The 17,452-nt window shown below is 38.5% G+C and overlaps 1 protein-coding gene and 1 pseudogene across 1 annotated transcript; one reads left to right on the forward strand and one right to left on the reverse strand.

The window, feature by feature from the left end:
* Window positions 1-1,269: 1,269 nt before the first annotated feature.
* On the reverse strand, window positions 1,270-9,087 carry LOC103028899 (T-cell-specific guanine nucleotide triphosphate-binding protein 2-like; annotated as a pseudogene).
* Window positions 9,088-10,679: 1,592 nt separating this feature from the next.
* On the forward strand, window positions 10,680-15,784 carry LOC111193958 (interferon-inducible GTPase 5-like). Its single transcript, XM_049466729.1, has 2 exons — window positions 10,680-10,737; window positions 13,725-15,784. The coding sequence occupies exon 2, from the start codon at window positions 13,842-13,844 to the stop codon at window positions 14,976-14,978; it is 1,137 nt and encodes a 378-aa protein (XP_049322686.1). The 5' UTR covers window positions 10,680-10,737; window positions 13,725-13,841; the 3' UTR covers window positions 14,979-15,784.
* Window positions 15,785-17,452: the final 1,668 nt, after the last annotated feature.

The following is a 17,452-nucleotide window of genomic DNA, read 5'->3' on the forward strand; positions in this document are numbered from 1 at the left end:
TGTTTCGTTTCACTGTGTACTCTGTATATAGCTGAAATGACAATAAAAACCACTTTGACTTTGACTTTGAGTTGTTCTGCACATCCTCTGAGCACTCTGCCAGGTATGCTGTCTGGTCCTGGGGCTTTCCGTGGGTTGACTCTGAGTAGAGTTTTCCGCACATCAGCTGAGGACAGGCACAGTACCTGGTCATTTGGAGGAGGTGTAGTCTTCCTTGCTGTCGTGTAATTCTGTGCTTCGAACCTTGCGTAGAAGGAGTTCAGTGCATCTGGAAGGGAGGCATCACTGTTGCAAGCAGGGGGAGGTGACTTGTAGTTGGTGATGATCTGGATGCCCTGCCACATGCGCCGAGTGTCCTGGAAGTGGGCGTGGATTTTCTTTGCGTAGGTGCGCTTTGCCTCTCTGATCCCCCGGGAGAGCTTGGCTCTAGCTGTTCGGAGGCCAGCCTTGTCCCCTGACTTGTAGGCTTTGTCTCGGGTTCTCAGCAGCGCACGCACCTCTGCAGTCATCCACAGCTTCTGGTTGGGGCGGGTTGTGATGGTTTTGGAGACAGTAACATCCTCAATGCACTTGCTGATGTAGCCAGTTACTGAATCTGTGTACTCCTCCAGGTTGATGGAGTCATTAGAAGTAGCAGCTTCTCTGAACATGTCCCAGTCAGTGTGCTCAAAACAGAAGAGCAGAGATGGCTCCTGGAGGCCAGGTTGTTACTTGCTTCTTCTCTGATTTGGCACGTCTGATGAGCTGTCTGTATGCTGGGATGAGCATGACAGAGATATGATCAGAGTAGCTGTAGTGGGGGTGGGGCTCTGCTCTGTACGCACCGGGAAGGTTAGTGTACACACAATCGAGCAGGTTAGCTCCACGGGTTGGAAAATCCACATGCTGGTGAAAGCTGGGCAGCAGAGCCTTCAGATTACTGTGATTGAAATCACCAGCAACAGTAAACAGTCCGTCGGGGTGTGAGTTCTGGAGTTTGGAGATAACAGTGTACAGTTCTAGCAGAACGTTAGCATTAGCACCGTTAGCATTAGCACTGGGTGCTACATACACTGCTATTATGTACACGCTGCTAAGCTCTCTGGGCAGGTAGAATGGCCTGGCTCTGACTACAGCAAACTCCACCAGCAGCGAGCAGTAGCTGGAGATAAGCGCAGCGTTGTTACACCATGCTGTGTTGATGTAAACACACACCCCACCTCCACGAACCTTGCCCGAGAGGCCGGTGTCGCAGTCTTAAATAGTACATACCTGTTCAAACATTATAAATTAATATTATTTTGTCACCAGTCCATTGGACTTGTTTGCATCCAAACTGCATTAGGTGCATTAGTTGAGGCTACCAAACAATCGTTGGATCAGTTTTTTTCTGAATGTTTTCTTAGACTTTCAAAATGAGGAATTGGCTTCCTGACAAACACGGGTGCCCAAACTTATTTTGGATTGTTGTTATTATATTAAGGATTAGAATCAAGTTAAATCATAGATACAAAGAGAGTAATTAGATGTATGTATTGCTTAACTGTTTGATTATGGTTTCCTCCGTGTGCAATCGTACAACCTGGTCTTACACATTTATTCTGTTATGTTGTTTTTTATTGTGCATTCTGTAGCCCTGTCTCTGAGCACTATTCTCTTTTCATCTGCTAATTTCAGGCCATTCTTAAGGATTACACGTGTCATGGTAAATGCGATGGCTGCTGCTGCAATGTTCCCTAAACCAAGTAACAAACTATGCAGGTACCCTCCTGCTGCCGACACTCCCATTCTGAACACTGATGCTTTTAAAAGTTTCTTCAGAAATGGGGACTTTTCCCAGGACATTAGTTTTGGCTTATTAACTCGTTCCGAGAGCTTTTTAAGAGACCTGTCATCAAGACCAAATCCATAGTAGTACATTGTGAAGAAAGATATCACAATGACTGTATCACATGCAAAAGATAGACCAGGTCTGTCTGGTACAGCTGCAATCCCACCAGAGACCATAGCTGCAGCCCAGATGATCTTCTTAATCACATGCAAAAGTCAGACCGGGCACTGGTGCTGCTGCAATCCCACCAGAGACGATAGCTGCAGCCCAGATGTGCTTCTCAAACATGTCCACTTTCTTCTCCAGTGTAGCCATTGAAGTGACTGGTACAGACTGCAGTAGAGCGTACTGCTTATGCTCTGGAAGCTCCGAGTTCAGAGTGGAAACAAGCTTCTCAAAATCGAATGCAGAGAGATCCCTGGAGTTTATGAGGAACACAGGAGGATTTCCCAGATCCTTTAGGTTTTTCTTACAATCACTTCTGATTTCTGAGAGAGTTTCCTCTTTATTTTCTTCTTCTTGGAGATCATTGTCTATTTTTGATCTAATGAAGTAAAACAGCTTTTTCTTTTTTAGGATCTCTTTAGCCAGCATGAGGTCATTCTCTGTAAATCTCTCTGAAGAAATGATAAGAAAGAAATACTTCTCAAAATGCACTTCCTTTATATAAGTCTTAGATGTGAATTTTCGACTTCCAACTCCAGGCAGGTCCCACATTTTTACATTTGGTAATGTGGGATGTTCATAAGGGGTGGGTTCAGTTGTGGTCTCAGTAGGTCCAATTTTAGCTGCACCTTTTTCACCTTTCTTTAGACCTCTAAAAGTATTGATTAAAGTTGACTTTCCCGCTCCAGTTCATCCAGTTATGGCAATGTTAAGTGATACATTAAACAAATGGTCAATCTGCTCTTGAGCCTTTTTCTTTGCTTTTTCCAACGTGGACTCTCCAGATGACCGGATTGCTTCATTTGTATCTGAACTTTGACTGGTCATTATTGCTGTGTGAAGAAGATTTCTAAGATGAAAGAGTATGCTGTTCAAAAGTTGTTGTATTTGAGCTCCAGTAAATGCACAGTGATGGATGTTTTCTCTTCTGTTGTTGAGCTCTAAAGTTGTAAAATTATCCTGTACATATGCAAACCAAAATAAGCAATGTGAATCAGATATAAATTAGTATTAACTTTTAAGTATTTCAGGATTAAGTTTCAAAATGATGGTGATAATCATTAAATTGGTCTTACTACACTGTCTACCAAATTAATACTTGACTTGACAAAGTTCTATTCGATGGCCTATGCTCTTCTGTTTTTAAGAAATTTAGAACCTTTTATAACTGTATAACACCAACCAGAATCATCAAAAGCCCAATATGCTGTATTTATTTATCTTCTGGCTACATATTATCAAACAATAACAAAAATCATCATTTAAAATGTTTAAATATTAAATAAAAAAAGTGTCAGGCTCAACCACAGTGCCAGGATTTGTTTAATTCTTATGACCATAATTCTACATATAACCCAAAACAACATAGTTATTATGTACTCACTTTCTCACCTGTTTGGTCAGTTCAGAGAGATGTGGCAGTAGTTCATCACTGTATAACATAAACAAACACACAAAATTATTTATATATTGAGTATACAATGATGCTGAACAGCCTAGTAGTTATTAAATAATATATAAAATGTAAATTATCTAACACTTTAACTTATATAAAATATACTCCAATCAATGGTCTAAGTGATTGTTTAAAAAAGAGTTGAAAGAATCTTACCTTCTATACTCTTCAGTGGTCAGCAGGGTTCTGAAACAAATTTTAAATGTGACTGAAATATAATCTGTGTCTGGGTGAGGGTGTGGCTACATAGTTTTTTAAACGTGGATCAAATGTGATGATTTGTCACTCTGCATTGTTTGATTTTCCATGTAGTTTAGGTACAGGTACAGGGAATTAAGATTTACATTGTAAATTATTTAGTGAAGTAAAAAACATCTGAAGCAAAACACATTTTCAACAATGTTTTGAACCTTATTATCTACTGATATAGCTCTCCACTGTAAAAGAAGACAGACACTTTACATTGTCAGTTTTGTCACTGTCTGCCTGCCACGGACTCTAGTGCTCTAGATAAAATATGATTTCATCGAATGTAATAAAACAAATAACTATTTTTAACAACTATATAACAACTATATTTGTTTACATATTTAAACATTTATATGTGTATTTATTTATACTTATGTAATTTTTGGTCCTCCATAGTTTACTTGTTTAAAGAACAATTTGACCTGATTTTCAATGTTTGCATTCATGCTAAATTAAAAAGTTACGTCCACTGTTTACCGCTGAACGGAAGTGTCCTAGGAACAGCGACATCACTTCCTACGCTCATGATTATTCCTCTAAAACGGTGTATTAAACAGGACTAATTATGCTATCTTAAATTATACATGCATTGGAAAAGTGTTTTTCCCCACTGTTGACAATATATCCGATATCCTCAGTCAAACATATATAATAAAATAAATACTGGTCATATCACCTTAAATCATATCTCTGTTAAATTAGGAGACAAACAGTAAGATAGCTAGTTAGCGTTAGCTACCTGAGCAATAGGTAGCTATCATTTAGCTAAATTCTGCAGTAGTACTTTCCACAGTAGTCTGTATTTATTAAGCATTTTTCTCTTGTTAGTGTTTAAAGTTCTTTCTGAAATGAAAAGAGTTAAGCTTTATTTACCTAGCTAGTTAGGTTAGCATGGTCTATCTGGATATATAATATATTTACTTATTTAGCTTAGCCTGGTCTATTTGGACATATAAGATATTACAATATTTAGTTAGCATGGTCTACCTGGATATATATGATATTAAGATATTTACTTAATTTTGCATGGTCTATCTGGATATATAAGGTATTGATATATAAAATATTAAGATATTTACTTAGTTAGGTTAGCATGGTCTATCTGGATATAGTAAGTAATATAATACAGGAAATTGACAAATCCTGCACCTAACAGCTGGGGTTATGCATAGGGCTCAGCCAGGATCTACTACTCACTCAACTAACAGCAATAGCCAAAACCACCACAATCTGATACTGGCTCGACAAGGATCCAGAAGCACAGCCTAACACTATGTTCATGGTCCATTGCCTCAACTGCCAAGTAACACACCTATCGAAAAATAACCTATGAACAAACAGAATCCCTCCTTAATCTAAGCTCACTTCCTTTAACTATGGCAACAACACACTTACCTAAGCACAATCACACACAATAAATCACATTATAAGTTGCGTGAGCAGAACACAGCAACCACTACCATCTGATACCGGCTCGACAAGAATCCAGAAGCATAGCGAACTATGTTCATGGTCCGTGCCTCAACTGCCAAGTACTCAGACGTCTACAAAAACTCATGAGACAAATTACTACAAGAACAGCAGGACCACACCAATCCCCTTCATCCAAACTCCAACACAAACTTCAGTGCAAGCTCTTCTCAGGGGTCATCAGGTAGGCACCTTCCTTCGTCAGTGTTTCGCTGAATTAGGCCCACGACACCTCCAGAAGGCTCAACAGTGAAGTCTGGCGTCCCAGACCCACCCCCCTCCAAGCCTGCTGTAGAAGCACAAACTCACTCCCTTCCCGACGTAGCCTCAGCCCTTCTGAACCACAACCACTGACTAGATCTTTCAGCTACATCTGACAACTCCTTCACTACAGTCCTCAGCACACGACCTCTAATTCCGAATTCAGACAGCAGTCTTGTGGCAGACTTCGCAACAAAGCCTCTAGTACCTACCTCCACCGGTCTAATATATGCTTGCCACCCACGCTCTCTCACCTCAGCCACCAAGTCTGTATACTTCAGCCTTTTCCTTTCATAAGCTCCATCTACCTCATCTTCAAACGGAACAGTCAGCTCTATAAAATACACTATCCGCTTACTTTCAGAGTACAACACTACATCCGGCCTCAAGGTTGTAACCAGAATGCACTCTGGGATCTGCAGTTTACTACCTACATCCACTAATAACTTCCAATCTCGTGCATTAGCCCACTTACCAGCAGTTTTCAAGCACTGTGCTGTTTCTCCCCTATGCTGCCCCTCACGCACAAACGTTATTACCCTACTGCAACCTACCACAGGCATGTTATTAACTTCTAACCGTTTCTTATCAAGTGCACCTGCAAGAGATCTAAGTACCTGATTATGCCTCCATGTGTAGCGCCCCTGGGATAGACTCACCTTACATGCCGACAAAATGTGCTTCAGCGTGCCACTTCCTGCACATAGCTTACAACTTGGATCCTCACCCACCCACTGAGCAAGGTTTTGTGGCGTTGGCAGAACATCATATGTAGCTCCCAAAAGAAACTTTATACGGCCTGTATCCAATCCCCATAACTCTCGCCAGGTGATTCTCCGCTTCTCTACACTTTCCCATCTCATCCACTGCCCCTGTTTACTCTGCCCTGCTGCTTTTGCCCTTCTTGCTTCCTCCTCCTGCTCACGAATAAACCCTGTAACCATACGCCTTTTCTCAGGTGATGTGGCCTTGCCGAATGCTTTCCAAGAATCACCTAAACCTAATCCTGCCCTCCCATTTTGCACCTGCCCCACAACATCCCTGTGCTCCAGTGCCCTCCTTGCGGCTTGAGTAGCTTCTCGAGCATTCCACTTTCTCCCAGACCTAGTCACTGGTGCTGTATATAAGATATTAAGATGTTTACTTACTTAGGTTAGCATGGTCTATCTGGATATATAAGATATTTAATTAGTTAGTTTAGCATGGTCCATCTGGATATAAGTCTTTTATATTATATATCTATTTTTTGTTTTTGTCTCATGTATGTCTATTTGTGTCCATGCTGTATTGTACACATAGTTTCTCCCATTCTCCTTTATTATATCTATTATCTGTACTTGCTGTAAAATTGGGAAGGAGAGTAACGTAATTTCAATTCTCTGTATGTCCTGTACATATGCAGTATTGACAATAAAACTACTTGACTTGACTTAATTAGTTAGTTTAGCATGGTCTATCTGGATATATAAGATATTGATATATAAAATATTAAGATATTTACTTAGTTAGGTTAGCATGGCCTATCTGTATATATAAGATTTTAAGATTTTTAATTAACGTTAGTTAGGTTAGCATGGTCTATCTGAATATATAATATATTGATATATTAGATATTTACTTAGTTAGGTCAGCATTGTCTATCTGGATATATAAGATATTAAGATATTTAGGAATTTACAACAAATAGGCTCTCAGTCACTAATGTTAAATGCCAGTAACTGTATTCACGTTGTCTTAGCATAGATTTAGTCCCCTAAATCTGCTTTTTAAGAGGGGGTTTGTTCACTAAAATGCTTCAGTGCACATGTTAATTTGATTCTGAGGTCCTGATAAAACACAATCAGATTTTTTAAGAGTACTAACCTGTAAAAGTGGATCACAGATGGTGTATCCTGCTCCAGCTTCACTGAGCTGATAGTATTTGCTGCTAACTCCCGTGAACTATTGACAGGCTCCACGGTCCGCCATTGCTGTAAAAAACTGGTCCATTGGAGTAAACTGAGTTGATGCGACTCTCTCTCTCTATGGCTGGGACAAACATTTACATTTACATTTACATTTATGGTATTTAGCAGACGCCCTTATCCAGAGCGACTAACAACAATGCTTCATGTTTCTTCAAATATCCAAAGCTGGTTTGTAGACTAGGATCAAGAGATACACAAAGCTTTCAAGTTTAGAACCCTAGGAACCTTTTTTTTTTTGGATTAGTCTAGGAATTCTTTGAAAAGATGTGTCTTCAGTCGACGTTTGAAGACCACGAGTGACTCTGCTGTTCTGAAAACCAGTGGAAGTTCATTCCACCACCGTGGTGCCAGCACAGAGAAGAGTCTGGATGTCTGTTTTGAGGGATGGAGGTTCGAGCCGAGCCGTACTGGAAGCTCTAAGAGCTCTTGGTGCAGATCTGGCTTTGACCATTGCCATCAAGTATGAAGCTGGTCCGTTTTTTGCCTTGTAGGCCAGAGTTAGGGTTATGAATCGGATGCGGGCGGCAACAGAGAGCCAGGGAGCCAAACGTATATATTGCTATAGTAACTGGACGAGGCTTAAGTCTAGCCTCTTTCGTGGAACCGAAATTTGAGCAAAATAAGCCAGGATTGTCTGAATATGAATTACTGAGTTAGCTCGCTTCGTGGAATAGCCCCCTGGTCTTTTGAGTATAAATAGCTCCATCATCCATCACCTGGTATGAAATCTATTTTCTTCTACCTCGCGTTTCCAATTCTTTTTACTTCTCTGTTTATCCGTTTTGCCTAGCCCATTATTGTTTGTTTGTTTTCTTGTTGCCAAAATATTTTTGTATTTTTACCATTCCCCTACCTTGCCCTTTTTGCCCTGTTGTGGATTTCATGTGTATGACCTTTTTGCCTGCTCTCTCTGGTATGTTGTGTGTTCATGCTCCTATTTGGTTATTGACTCTTCTTCTCTGTTCTTGGTAACACTTTATAATACTGTTCCATAGTTAATAGGTAACTAAGCAGTAACTAAGCAGTAACTAGTGCTGCATTAACACCTAAATATTTTCTATTAACTACCAGGGAGTACTGAATAATTACTCAGTAGATAGTACTGAACTAATGATTATAGTAGTTCACTATTAACTCCACAATATTTACTGAGACTTACATATCTCCCAGAGAACTACTTACTAATTATGTCTCATTTTTAATAACTATTCATTAATTACTGCTCAAATCAACATTAACTACTGAAAACCCTTACATCCCACCTGGGGAACTATAGATCTAAACAGGCATATTTGAGTTAAATGCATATTAATTGAAGGCATATTTGAATTAAGCAAGTGACACCATTTGTAGTAGTGGTAACCTTAACTACCTTATTATCCTCAGTTCCTTCCAAATATTAGCAACATATAGTAAAATACTAATACAGTTATTACTCTGCTTAACCATCATTTTTGGAAGAAAAAAACAACATTATAACGTAATATTATTGCATAGAAGACATTGATGAAAGTTCTCCAGAAGGCATCTAAGACTCTAAGAATGACTGTAAGACTGTAATAATGTAACAATCATTGCTTTAATACTAGGTATCAGCCTTATAAAAGTGCATCTTCAGCGTTTGCAGTCTCACAGAGATTTATTTGACTGCGCACTATTAGGATAATTACGGTAATTTCACAGCGGACGCAGCTCTCCAGGTCCTTCATGGTCAACATAAATATCTCAAAAAGTTTGAAAATTTTCACCCACATTTATACTCAAAGCCAATTTTCACTAAAATTTTAGTGAAAATTGGCTTTGAGTATAAATCATATCTTATAAATATAATATAAACAATTAAGCAATAATACACAGAGGGAGTGCTATAACCTGTCATATTGGCACTGCTGTGATGCGGTGGAAGGCACGAGGCCGGAGGCCGAGTACTGTAGTGTATTATTGTGATTATACCACAATTCCATTACTGCTGTTTATTAAAAGATTTTGAGATAAAGAGGACGAGAAAATGCAATCGGTTTGGTTATAAACATTTCGCAAGTTAAAATAGTTCCATAGCTGCCCTGCTTTAGCTGCACTGTAAGCTCTGCATTATCGGTCAAAATTATTATTTCAGTCAAAACAGTGTAAATCTAAGCTTACTGTAAATAAACAGAAGCACCCAAATAAACAGTTTTCAGGAGAGAATGTGTGTAAATTAATGTCCAGTGCTCCTTTAACAAAGAATAAAAGTTTTGTTTACTTCGGCGCCCCCAGCGGCAAGACCTGCAGAATTACAAGGGTCCACCTTACATTCAGTTTAAAATACCCTGTATTAACTGGAAAATATGTACACTTAAGCTTTTATTTTAATAATAAATAATATAAATATGATAATAGGCATGATAATTGAGGGCCAAAAGACACAGAATTCTAATAAGTGAAATAAAATAAATACATTTTGGGAGGAGGAACACATCTGAAGCTCCTCCCCTTTCCAGTCTATACATTCCCTGCACTCCTCTAATATGTTATAACTGTTATCTCTCCGTCCTGACTTTACTCATAGGAGGGGGGGATTTTCTTTTTCTTTTTTGTCCAAACTCCAGCCCAAAGTTTTGAGTTTCCTCTCTTTTTTTTCTCTTACCATATAGCCATAAGCTGAAAGCATTTTTTTGAACTAGCAAATGACTAGTTGTTGGTGCTAGGTATCAGAAAATCAAAAAAGGGTGATGCTATGTAGAAATGAGTTTTTAGCAACATAAAACTCCTTTGTGTTGAGTTTAGTATAGTGTAGATATACAAACAAATAGGCCTAAGCCTGTAACATTAACAAATCATTTCATGGCAAGTTTAAAAATTAAAGATGCCCTAAACCATGTATCCAATAGTTGAAATGTGCTTTGAACTCATTTTAGCCTAAGCTTGGTGCTAAGCTTCAAAATGTTCCTCAGTTTCTCTTCTCTAACGTGCCAGTTCCACTACCACTTCTCACTGAACCTGTTTAGCCACACCCACACAAAGACAAGACTATATTTGAGTACCACATCCAAAATATTTCAGAACTCTGCTGACAACTGAAGTGAATACAAGGTAAAATCTTTTATAAAAACTCTTTTTTATTTATCTTTTAAAAGAAACGCAAAATAATATGTATTATTAGATTAAATATGTAAATGAGTTTTTTGTTTAGCATTATTAAGATGTACAGGGTGTCTTAAAAATAAATATATAAACTCAAAGAAACATAACAGCATGACAGGTTTCCCACATATTCCACCAGTTTGTGTCTAAAATTGGGGATGTGTTTATTTATGTGTACAGTGACGTACCCCTGCAACTTGTCTTTCAACTGACCATCAGGCAGGAGTCAGTTTGATGTAAGTACATAAATACGTTCTTTTAAGGTAATTTATATAAATAATATAAAATATAAACATCACACATTATTTCATATACATTATTTTAACATGATGTTTTAAGCTCCTAGGCATTCATCAAATTGGAATGTTATTAAATTAAGTAAAGCAAAACATAATCAAAGCAAACGTCATATTTGTGAGGAAAAGTGTATTTGCAGAAATTCTGCTTATTTGAGAGCTATATTGCTCTGTGAAACATGCTATTTGCTAAATTTTCCATATTGGTCACAAACTATTTTTGTGAAACAAGTCTCAGGTGTTCAAAAATCCTGAAGTGACTGCAAATGACCTAAAAAAGACAGATGTTAGTGAAAAGGCAAGCTGTTTCATAACTTTGGTAGTGTGGGGTGTGTGTGCAGTGTGTGATGTGGATTCTGTTGTGGGGTGTGTGCAGGGGAGGATTTGGAAGTTCTGGGGCCCTAAGCAATGTGTTTTTTCCGGGTGCCCTGATCAAATGGATTCTTTTGTATAGCAAAATGCATACACCTTTTACAAGGTAAAATTCAAGCACTTTTCAAGCACTTTCAAGGTTATTTTTAAGTTTTTCCAGCACCTTTCAGCTGTGGTAAATTAATGATAACGGTGATATCTCAAAACTGCGATTCAGCGATATTCAATATATTGCAAATCTATTCTCCACACTTCACAGCGACTATGCTACTGAGAAACAAAATACTTCTAAGTAAGTAAATAGCAGGAATTATGGATTTATTTGTGTCAGTTTCACACAATTTAAATACCAATGTTCTTCACTGCAATGTTAACATAATCATTTGATTGAGCAGTTACTGTATATCAAATGTGAGGGTGAGTTGAGAGCATTTATACATACATATACTCAAAATTATTGATTTGCTTTTTGCCACACTGCAAGAGATGGTATTATGTTTATGTAAACACAACCAGAATTGTGTTTGGTAATAGAAGAAGGAGATTAAATTAAAGCAAAATACGTTTTATGATTTTAAATGTATCCCCATCATCTGTAGAGTATCCAACTTGATTGGGTCAATTCTAAATGTAAACTATAACAGAAAAGATCACTAGGCAAATAACCTTCAATCATATTTTTACTGAAAATGTCCCTGGGGATCACCTCGTTCCACCACAGCGCTGATGCCGGGCAAACAGCCCCAATATTCTTTCTTTTTTGGACACCACTGGGATAAGACCGTTTTATGGTTGTGCAGGAGCTACTTTAGTCTACCTCGCCTAGCTTAACTTGCATGTATGGTGTCTCTTTGGTGTCAAAAAATAAATAAATAATGCATTTAATTTTTTTCCCCGTTTTTTTTTGTCAACCTTTTGGCCAACAGGGGGCCCCCTGATCCCGGGGGCCCCAAGCAATTGCGTGGTTTGCGTGGTGGTAAAATCCGCCCCTGGGTGTGTGTGTGTGTTGTGGGGCGTGTGGTGTGGGTACTGTCATGGGGTGAGGTATGTGTCTGAAGGGATGAGGGTTCCATACACACACAGTACTGAAGAGGAGAACAGAACATGGGGTTCGTGTGTTTATGCAGCTGGTCTGTAGGATGAAACATTTAAATTTAAAGTTTTCACAATTTATTTTTGACAATGGATTAGGTGTACGTTAATTTTCCAAAAACCTTAAATCGGATAAATTCAGCAAGCATATCGTCCGAAACATAACAACCAGTTCTACGTTTATGCATGTGACCTGCAAAGGCGTTAAAAAATCAAAAGTGTGGACACCTTGAATGGAAAAAATCAGATTTTTATGGAACCCTGGTGGTCTGATTGCTTAGAAAAGCACAAGTACACTCAGCGGGAATTGGGAATTGTTAATGAGGAGTTCAGCACACGGGACATTCTGCACTTCCTCATGCATGCGCTTATCGGACCTAACGATGAGGACTCCTTCCCGGCACCAGCACGTACTCCCAGGTTGCCCTCTCCAATACCCACGGCTCCACTCACCGTGCCAACTCTCGTGCACGTGCCTCCAGCAGTGTCTGCTTAACAATCTTCAGGACAGACTCCAGCAAAGCTAGCAACTCCAGCTCCAGGACAATCTCCAGCAGAGTTAGCTACTACCCAAGCTTCAGTACAAGCTCCATTTACCATGCCTTTCGGGCGAGCACCTCCAGTTGTAACGCTGGCTCTCGGGCACATGCCTGACATTGCTCCGGCTGCAGCACCCATAGTTTTCTGCTCCTAATGTGCCCTCCTCTCCAGTGAGAGTGATACCCTCCACTCCTGCTCCAGTGCCAGTTCTTCAGCCTCCTCAGGAAGTACAGCCGCTGTTGAGCCTTTTTCACCTGTGTTCATTTATGACTCTGCCCCCTCGTTACCGGTCCCCAGTTGTTTTCCGTTTTCTGTCCCCTTCCTTTTACATATAGCCCTTTGTTTTCAAGGTTGTAGGCCCTGTTTTCAGTCTGAGTGTATTCTGTTTATTCAACTTTCCCTGTCTGTTATTTATCCAGTTTTGTGTTTATGTTGGTTCATTTCTATTATTCAATTACCTGCACATATTTAAAGGTTACGTAACAAACTTAGATTAACTGGAACACTTAAACATGCAGCATAATGGCTCAAATATAAGACCTGAGAAACACTGTAGTCAACATATACACAGGGACAGACAAGGAACACCTGGAGAACATAACGAGAGAACTGGATAACAAATGACACAGGTGGGAACACTAAATAGGCAGGGGTAGAGTGGAGACAAGATAGAAGCAAAAACAGAACCATGGGAAACACAAAACAGCACAAAAACATGACACATCAACCACCTTTAACCTGCTGAAAGCTTATAGATGTATATTGCCTCACATTCTACATTTGTGTAGGGTGCCAGCTTGATCCACATTTAACAATATATTAAAGACTTAAGCAAATATGATATCCAAATAATTTTTTGCTAAATATATATGTGTAAATACTATCCCTAATCCATTTGTATTTGTATTTTTATATCTCTACAGATTTTGAGTTCAGCAAAGGGAGGGAAAACGTCCAGTAAAGTGCAGCTGCTACAAAATCTACAAAATCTATAACACACATTTATTTATTTTTAATCTGGCCTTCTTTACATTGTGGAAATGACCAGTCAAAGTTCTGATGCAGATGAAGCAACCAAGGCATCTGGAGAACGGACTTTCGAAAAAGCAAAGAAAAAGGCTCAAGAAAAAATTGACCATTTGTTTAATATCTCACTTAACATTGCTGTAACTGGAGAAACCGGGGTGGGAAAGTCAGCTTTCATCAATGCTTACAGAGGTCTGAAAGATGATGATGAAGGTGCTGCTGAAACTGGAGTTACTGAGACCACTGCTGAACCCACCCCTTACAACCACCCCACAATGCCAAATGTGGTGCTTTGGGACCTGCCTGGAGTTGGAACCCCAAATTTTAAAGCAAAAACATATGTTAAGAAAATGCAGATAGACAGGTTTGATTTCTTCATTATTATCTCTTCGGTAAGATTCAAAGAGAATGAGATCATGCTGGCTAAAGAGATCCAAAAAAGGAAAAAGAAGTTTCACTTTATTAGATCAAAGATAGACAATGATATTCGAGCAGAAGAACAAAAGAAAACTTTCAATAAAGAGGAAACTCTCTCAAGAATCAGAAAGGATTGTCAGGAAAACCTAAAGGAACTGGGAAATCCTCCTGTGTTCCTCATATCCTCCTGGAATCTTTCTGCATTTGATTTTGAGAAGCTTGTTTCAACTCTGAACTCTGAGCTTCCAGAGCATAAGCAGTACGCTCTACTGCAGTCTGCACCAGTCACTTCAGTGGCTATGCTGGAGAAGAAAGTGGACATGTTTAAGAAGCTCATCTGGGCTGCAGCTATTGTCTCTGGTGGGATTGCAGCAGTACCGGTGCCTGGCCTGTCTTTCGCATGTGATACAGTCACTGTGATGACTTTCTTTACAAAGTGTTTCCATGCATTTGGCCTTGATGACAGATCTCTTGAGAAGCTCTCAGAACGAGTGAACAAGCCAGAACTGAAGAATCTGAAGAAGGCCCCACTTTTGAAGGAACTTGCAGCATCATCAGCAGTCAGACTGGGAGGGTCTGCAGTTGGAGAGTTTCTGTGCAGTTTGGTACCTGTTGCAGGAAATATTGCAGCAGCAACAATCTCCTTCACCATGACACGTGATATCCTTCAAAATGGACTAAAAATGTTAGCAGATGAAGCACGAGGAGTCCTGAGAGAGGCAGGACTGGAGTAATGAACAAACTGAGAGAAACAACATACCAGTAAAAATAAGTTAAAGATCACAAAAATAATCAACATGATTAAGATTAGATTACATTAATGCACAATGAATATAAATAATAATAAATATTTGTATCTCTAATTTAACAGGTCATACTGAATTCAATTAGATACCAGCTAATTTTTGGAAGCAAACAAACATCTTCTCGTCTGTAAAAAAGCTGAAGATTAAAAGAGAAAGAGCTTCTACAGCAGAATAATGATTATAACCACACCTCAACGATGGAATACCCAAAGAGGATCAAGCTGAATGTTCTATACTATGCTCCTCACAGTGACCTGCACAGCTATTTTCTTTAGATTTTTTTTCTTCTTTTTTGTTGATGAAGCTGAAAATAATGGCAATATAAAAAGTAATTTTCTTTTAATTTTAAATATGTGCTTCTGGTTAACTTTGTGGCTTTTGGAAATCATGTGATCTTTCTGTAAATGTAAATAATCTTATTCCCTATTTTATTTGTTATTGTTAAAACTATCCACATGCAATCAATTATATTTTCAGGAACATCATTTATAACATTGATCATATATTGTTTAGCCTGATAATTGGTTGATGAAATATGTAATTTGTAATATCGCAAGTTAAAATTCTGTGTATAAACACTTTAAAATGCATAAGGGAGAACTTTTAACATTTTTTTGTTTGATTTCATTTATTTGAATGTAATATTTGATTATATATTATTAAAAGCTCTTAATCAATGGGTTTAAAACACAGTTTGTTCAAAATAAATCTCTAAATAAATGAAGATTTGATCATTTTGTTCACTGGTGGATTTTTTTTTTCTATATCTTATAAACAGAATTCCTAAACAGTAAACTCTATTGCCTGTGTTTTTCATCTACATATTTAATAATAATAATAATAATAATGACAAAAACTACATTAGGACGAGACAATTAGCAGTACAACATTACATACAAACACATAGTTTATTTGTTTAGTATTTCAGTTAAGTATTAGTATTTACAGGTTAAGTATTTACAGGTATAAGTATTTATTTCAGCTAAGGGGAACACTTTATACTGATCTGCACTTACTGAGCTCTGAATAAGTTTGGAATTTAGGAAACCACAACAGTAAAGAACATAACTCTTCTCTTTAACCACATAAATTACACAATAAATCTGACAGTCTATACAGAAATACTCTCTTAGCTTTAGACCTTCAACAAATGTGCATAAGACAGGAAGTAGGAACATAACGCTGGTAATCTTATATAAGGGTCTTGAACCGTTAACATTTTTACAAATATAGTGACATTCAAAACAGTGCAGAAATATCTACAACATAAGAGTCTGATAAAACTCAGCCTTTATTAAAAGTGTGGTTTTGTATGAGTATCAGATATCAGAGAATCTAATACACCAGCTTTTGTGGTTTGTTACCATCTTTTATCATTAGCAAAATTAACAACATATACTATAAAGCACACAATCAACTTGAAGTCTTAATGTTTGGTGTTGGTACATACAGTCTGCTTACATTACTTTTAAAAGCTTCTCTAGCCTGTAGTGTTGATAAACAGCACCACCATCTGGTGCAAAACTGTTAAAACCCTCTACCAGCATTTACAGTCATGTTCTGGTGTAGGGTGAATCCCATTTCTCCCCTTGGCCCTACCCCTTACCCCTACCCCTCTGTTTTGCGCGTGCACGTCAAGGGGTAGGGGTGTCCCGATTCCTGTTAGGATGAAGTGGTAGGGGTAAGGGGTAGGGCTAGTTAGCCCTTCAAACGGAGATTTTCCAGACCCACACTTCGTACCGAGGGGTATGAGAATGACTGGCAAGATGGCGGAACAAGCGATCAAAGAAAGTATTTTCCATGTTAAAAATTACGATTAGCACTGTATTACCTTAGTTTATTGTGTAGTTTTGATGTTTTATGGCTGAATTCTTCGTAACAAGCATAAAAAGTTCGTTTCGGTAGCTAGCTAGCTAGCTAACTTTCCCGTTCCACCTTAAATGGTGCAACAGACGGCAGGCGCTACCGCATTTAAGGCGGAACGGAAAAAATAAATCAAATAAAAAATAATCAGAGCAAATTGCAGCTCCCCATCACAGAGGAATTAAGGAATGGACAATATTAATTAATTTCTGCACCTCCTGCCCCCTTTCTGTACACATACAATGCCCTAAAGTTAACTAGTTAACCAGCAGCTAGGCTACTGAACTTTAGCGCTCCACTGCTATCATCACATCAGCCCAGCAGGGTCACCTACACACCACCGCTAGTAGCCTGGTCATAAATCAGTGCTATTTATTTATGTATTTATTGTTCATTGACAAACGTCATTGTGATATACCAGTGATTCCTCTGTCACTGAGGACCCATATTCTTGCACATTATATTGTTTTTGTAACACATTACCTGCTCCAGGACCAGTGTTGGGAACCAGTGTGATATACAATTTCTAGTATATTATG

This window comes from Astyanax mexicanus, chromosome 17 (assembly GCF_023375975.1).
Source record: "Astyanax mexicanus isolate ESR-SI-001 chromosome 17, AstMex3_surface, whole genome shotgun sequence".
NCBI lineage: Eukaryota > Metazoa > Chordata > Actinopteri > Characiformes > Acestrorhamphidae > Astyanax > Astyanax mexicanus.

Excerpts from the sequence above, each read along its gene's own strand:
- LOC111193958 (XM_049466729.1), top strand. The coding sequence starts at position 13,842 with ATGACCAGTCAAAGTTCTGATGCAGATGAAGCAACCAAGGCATCTGGA.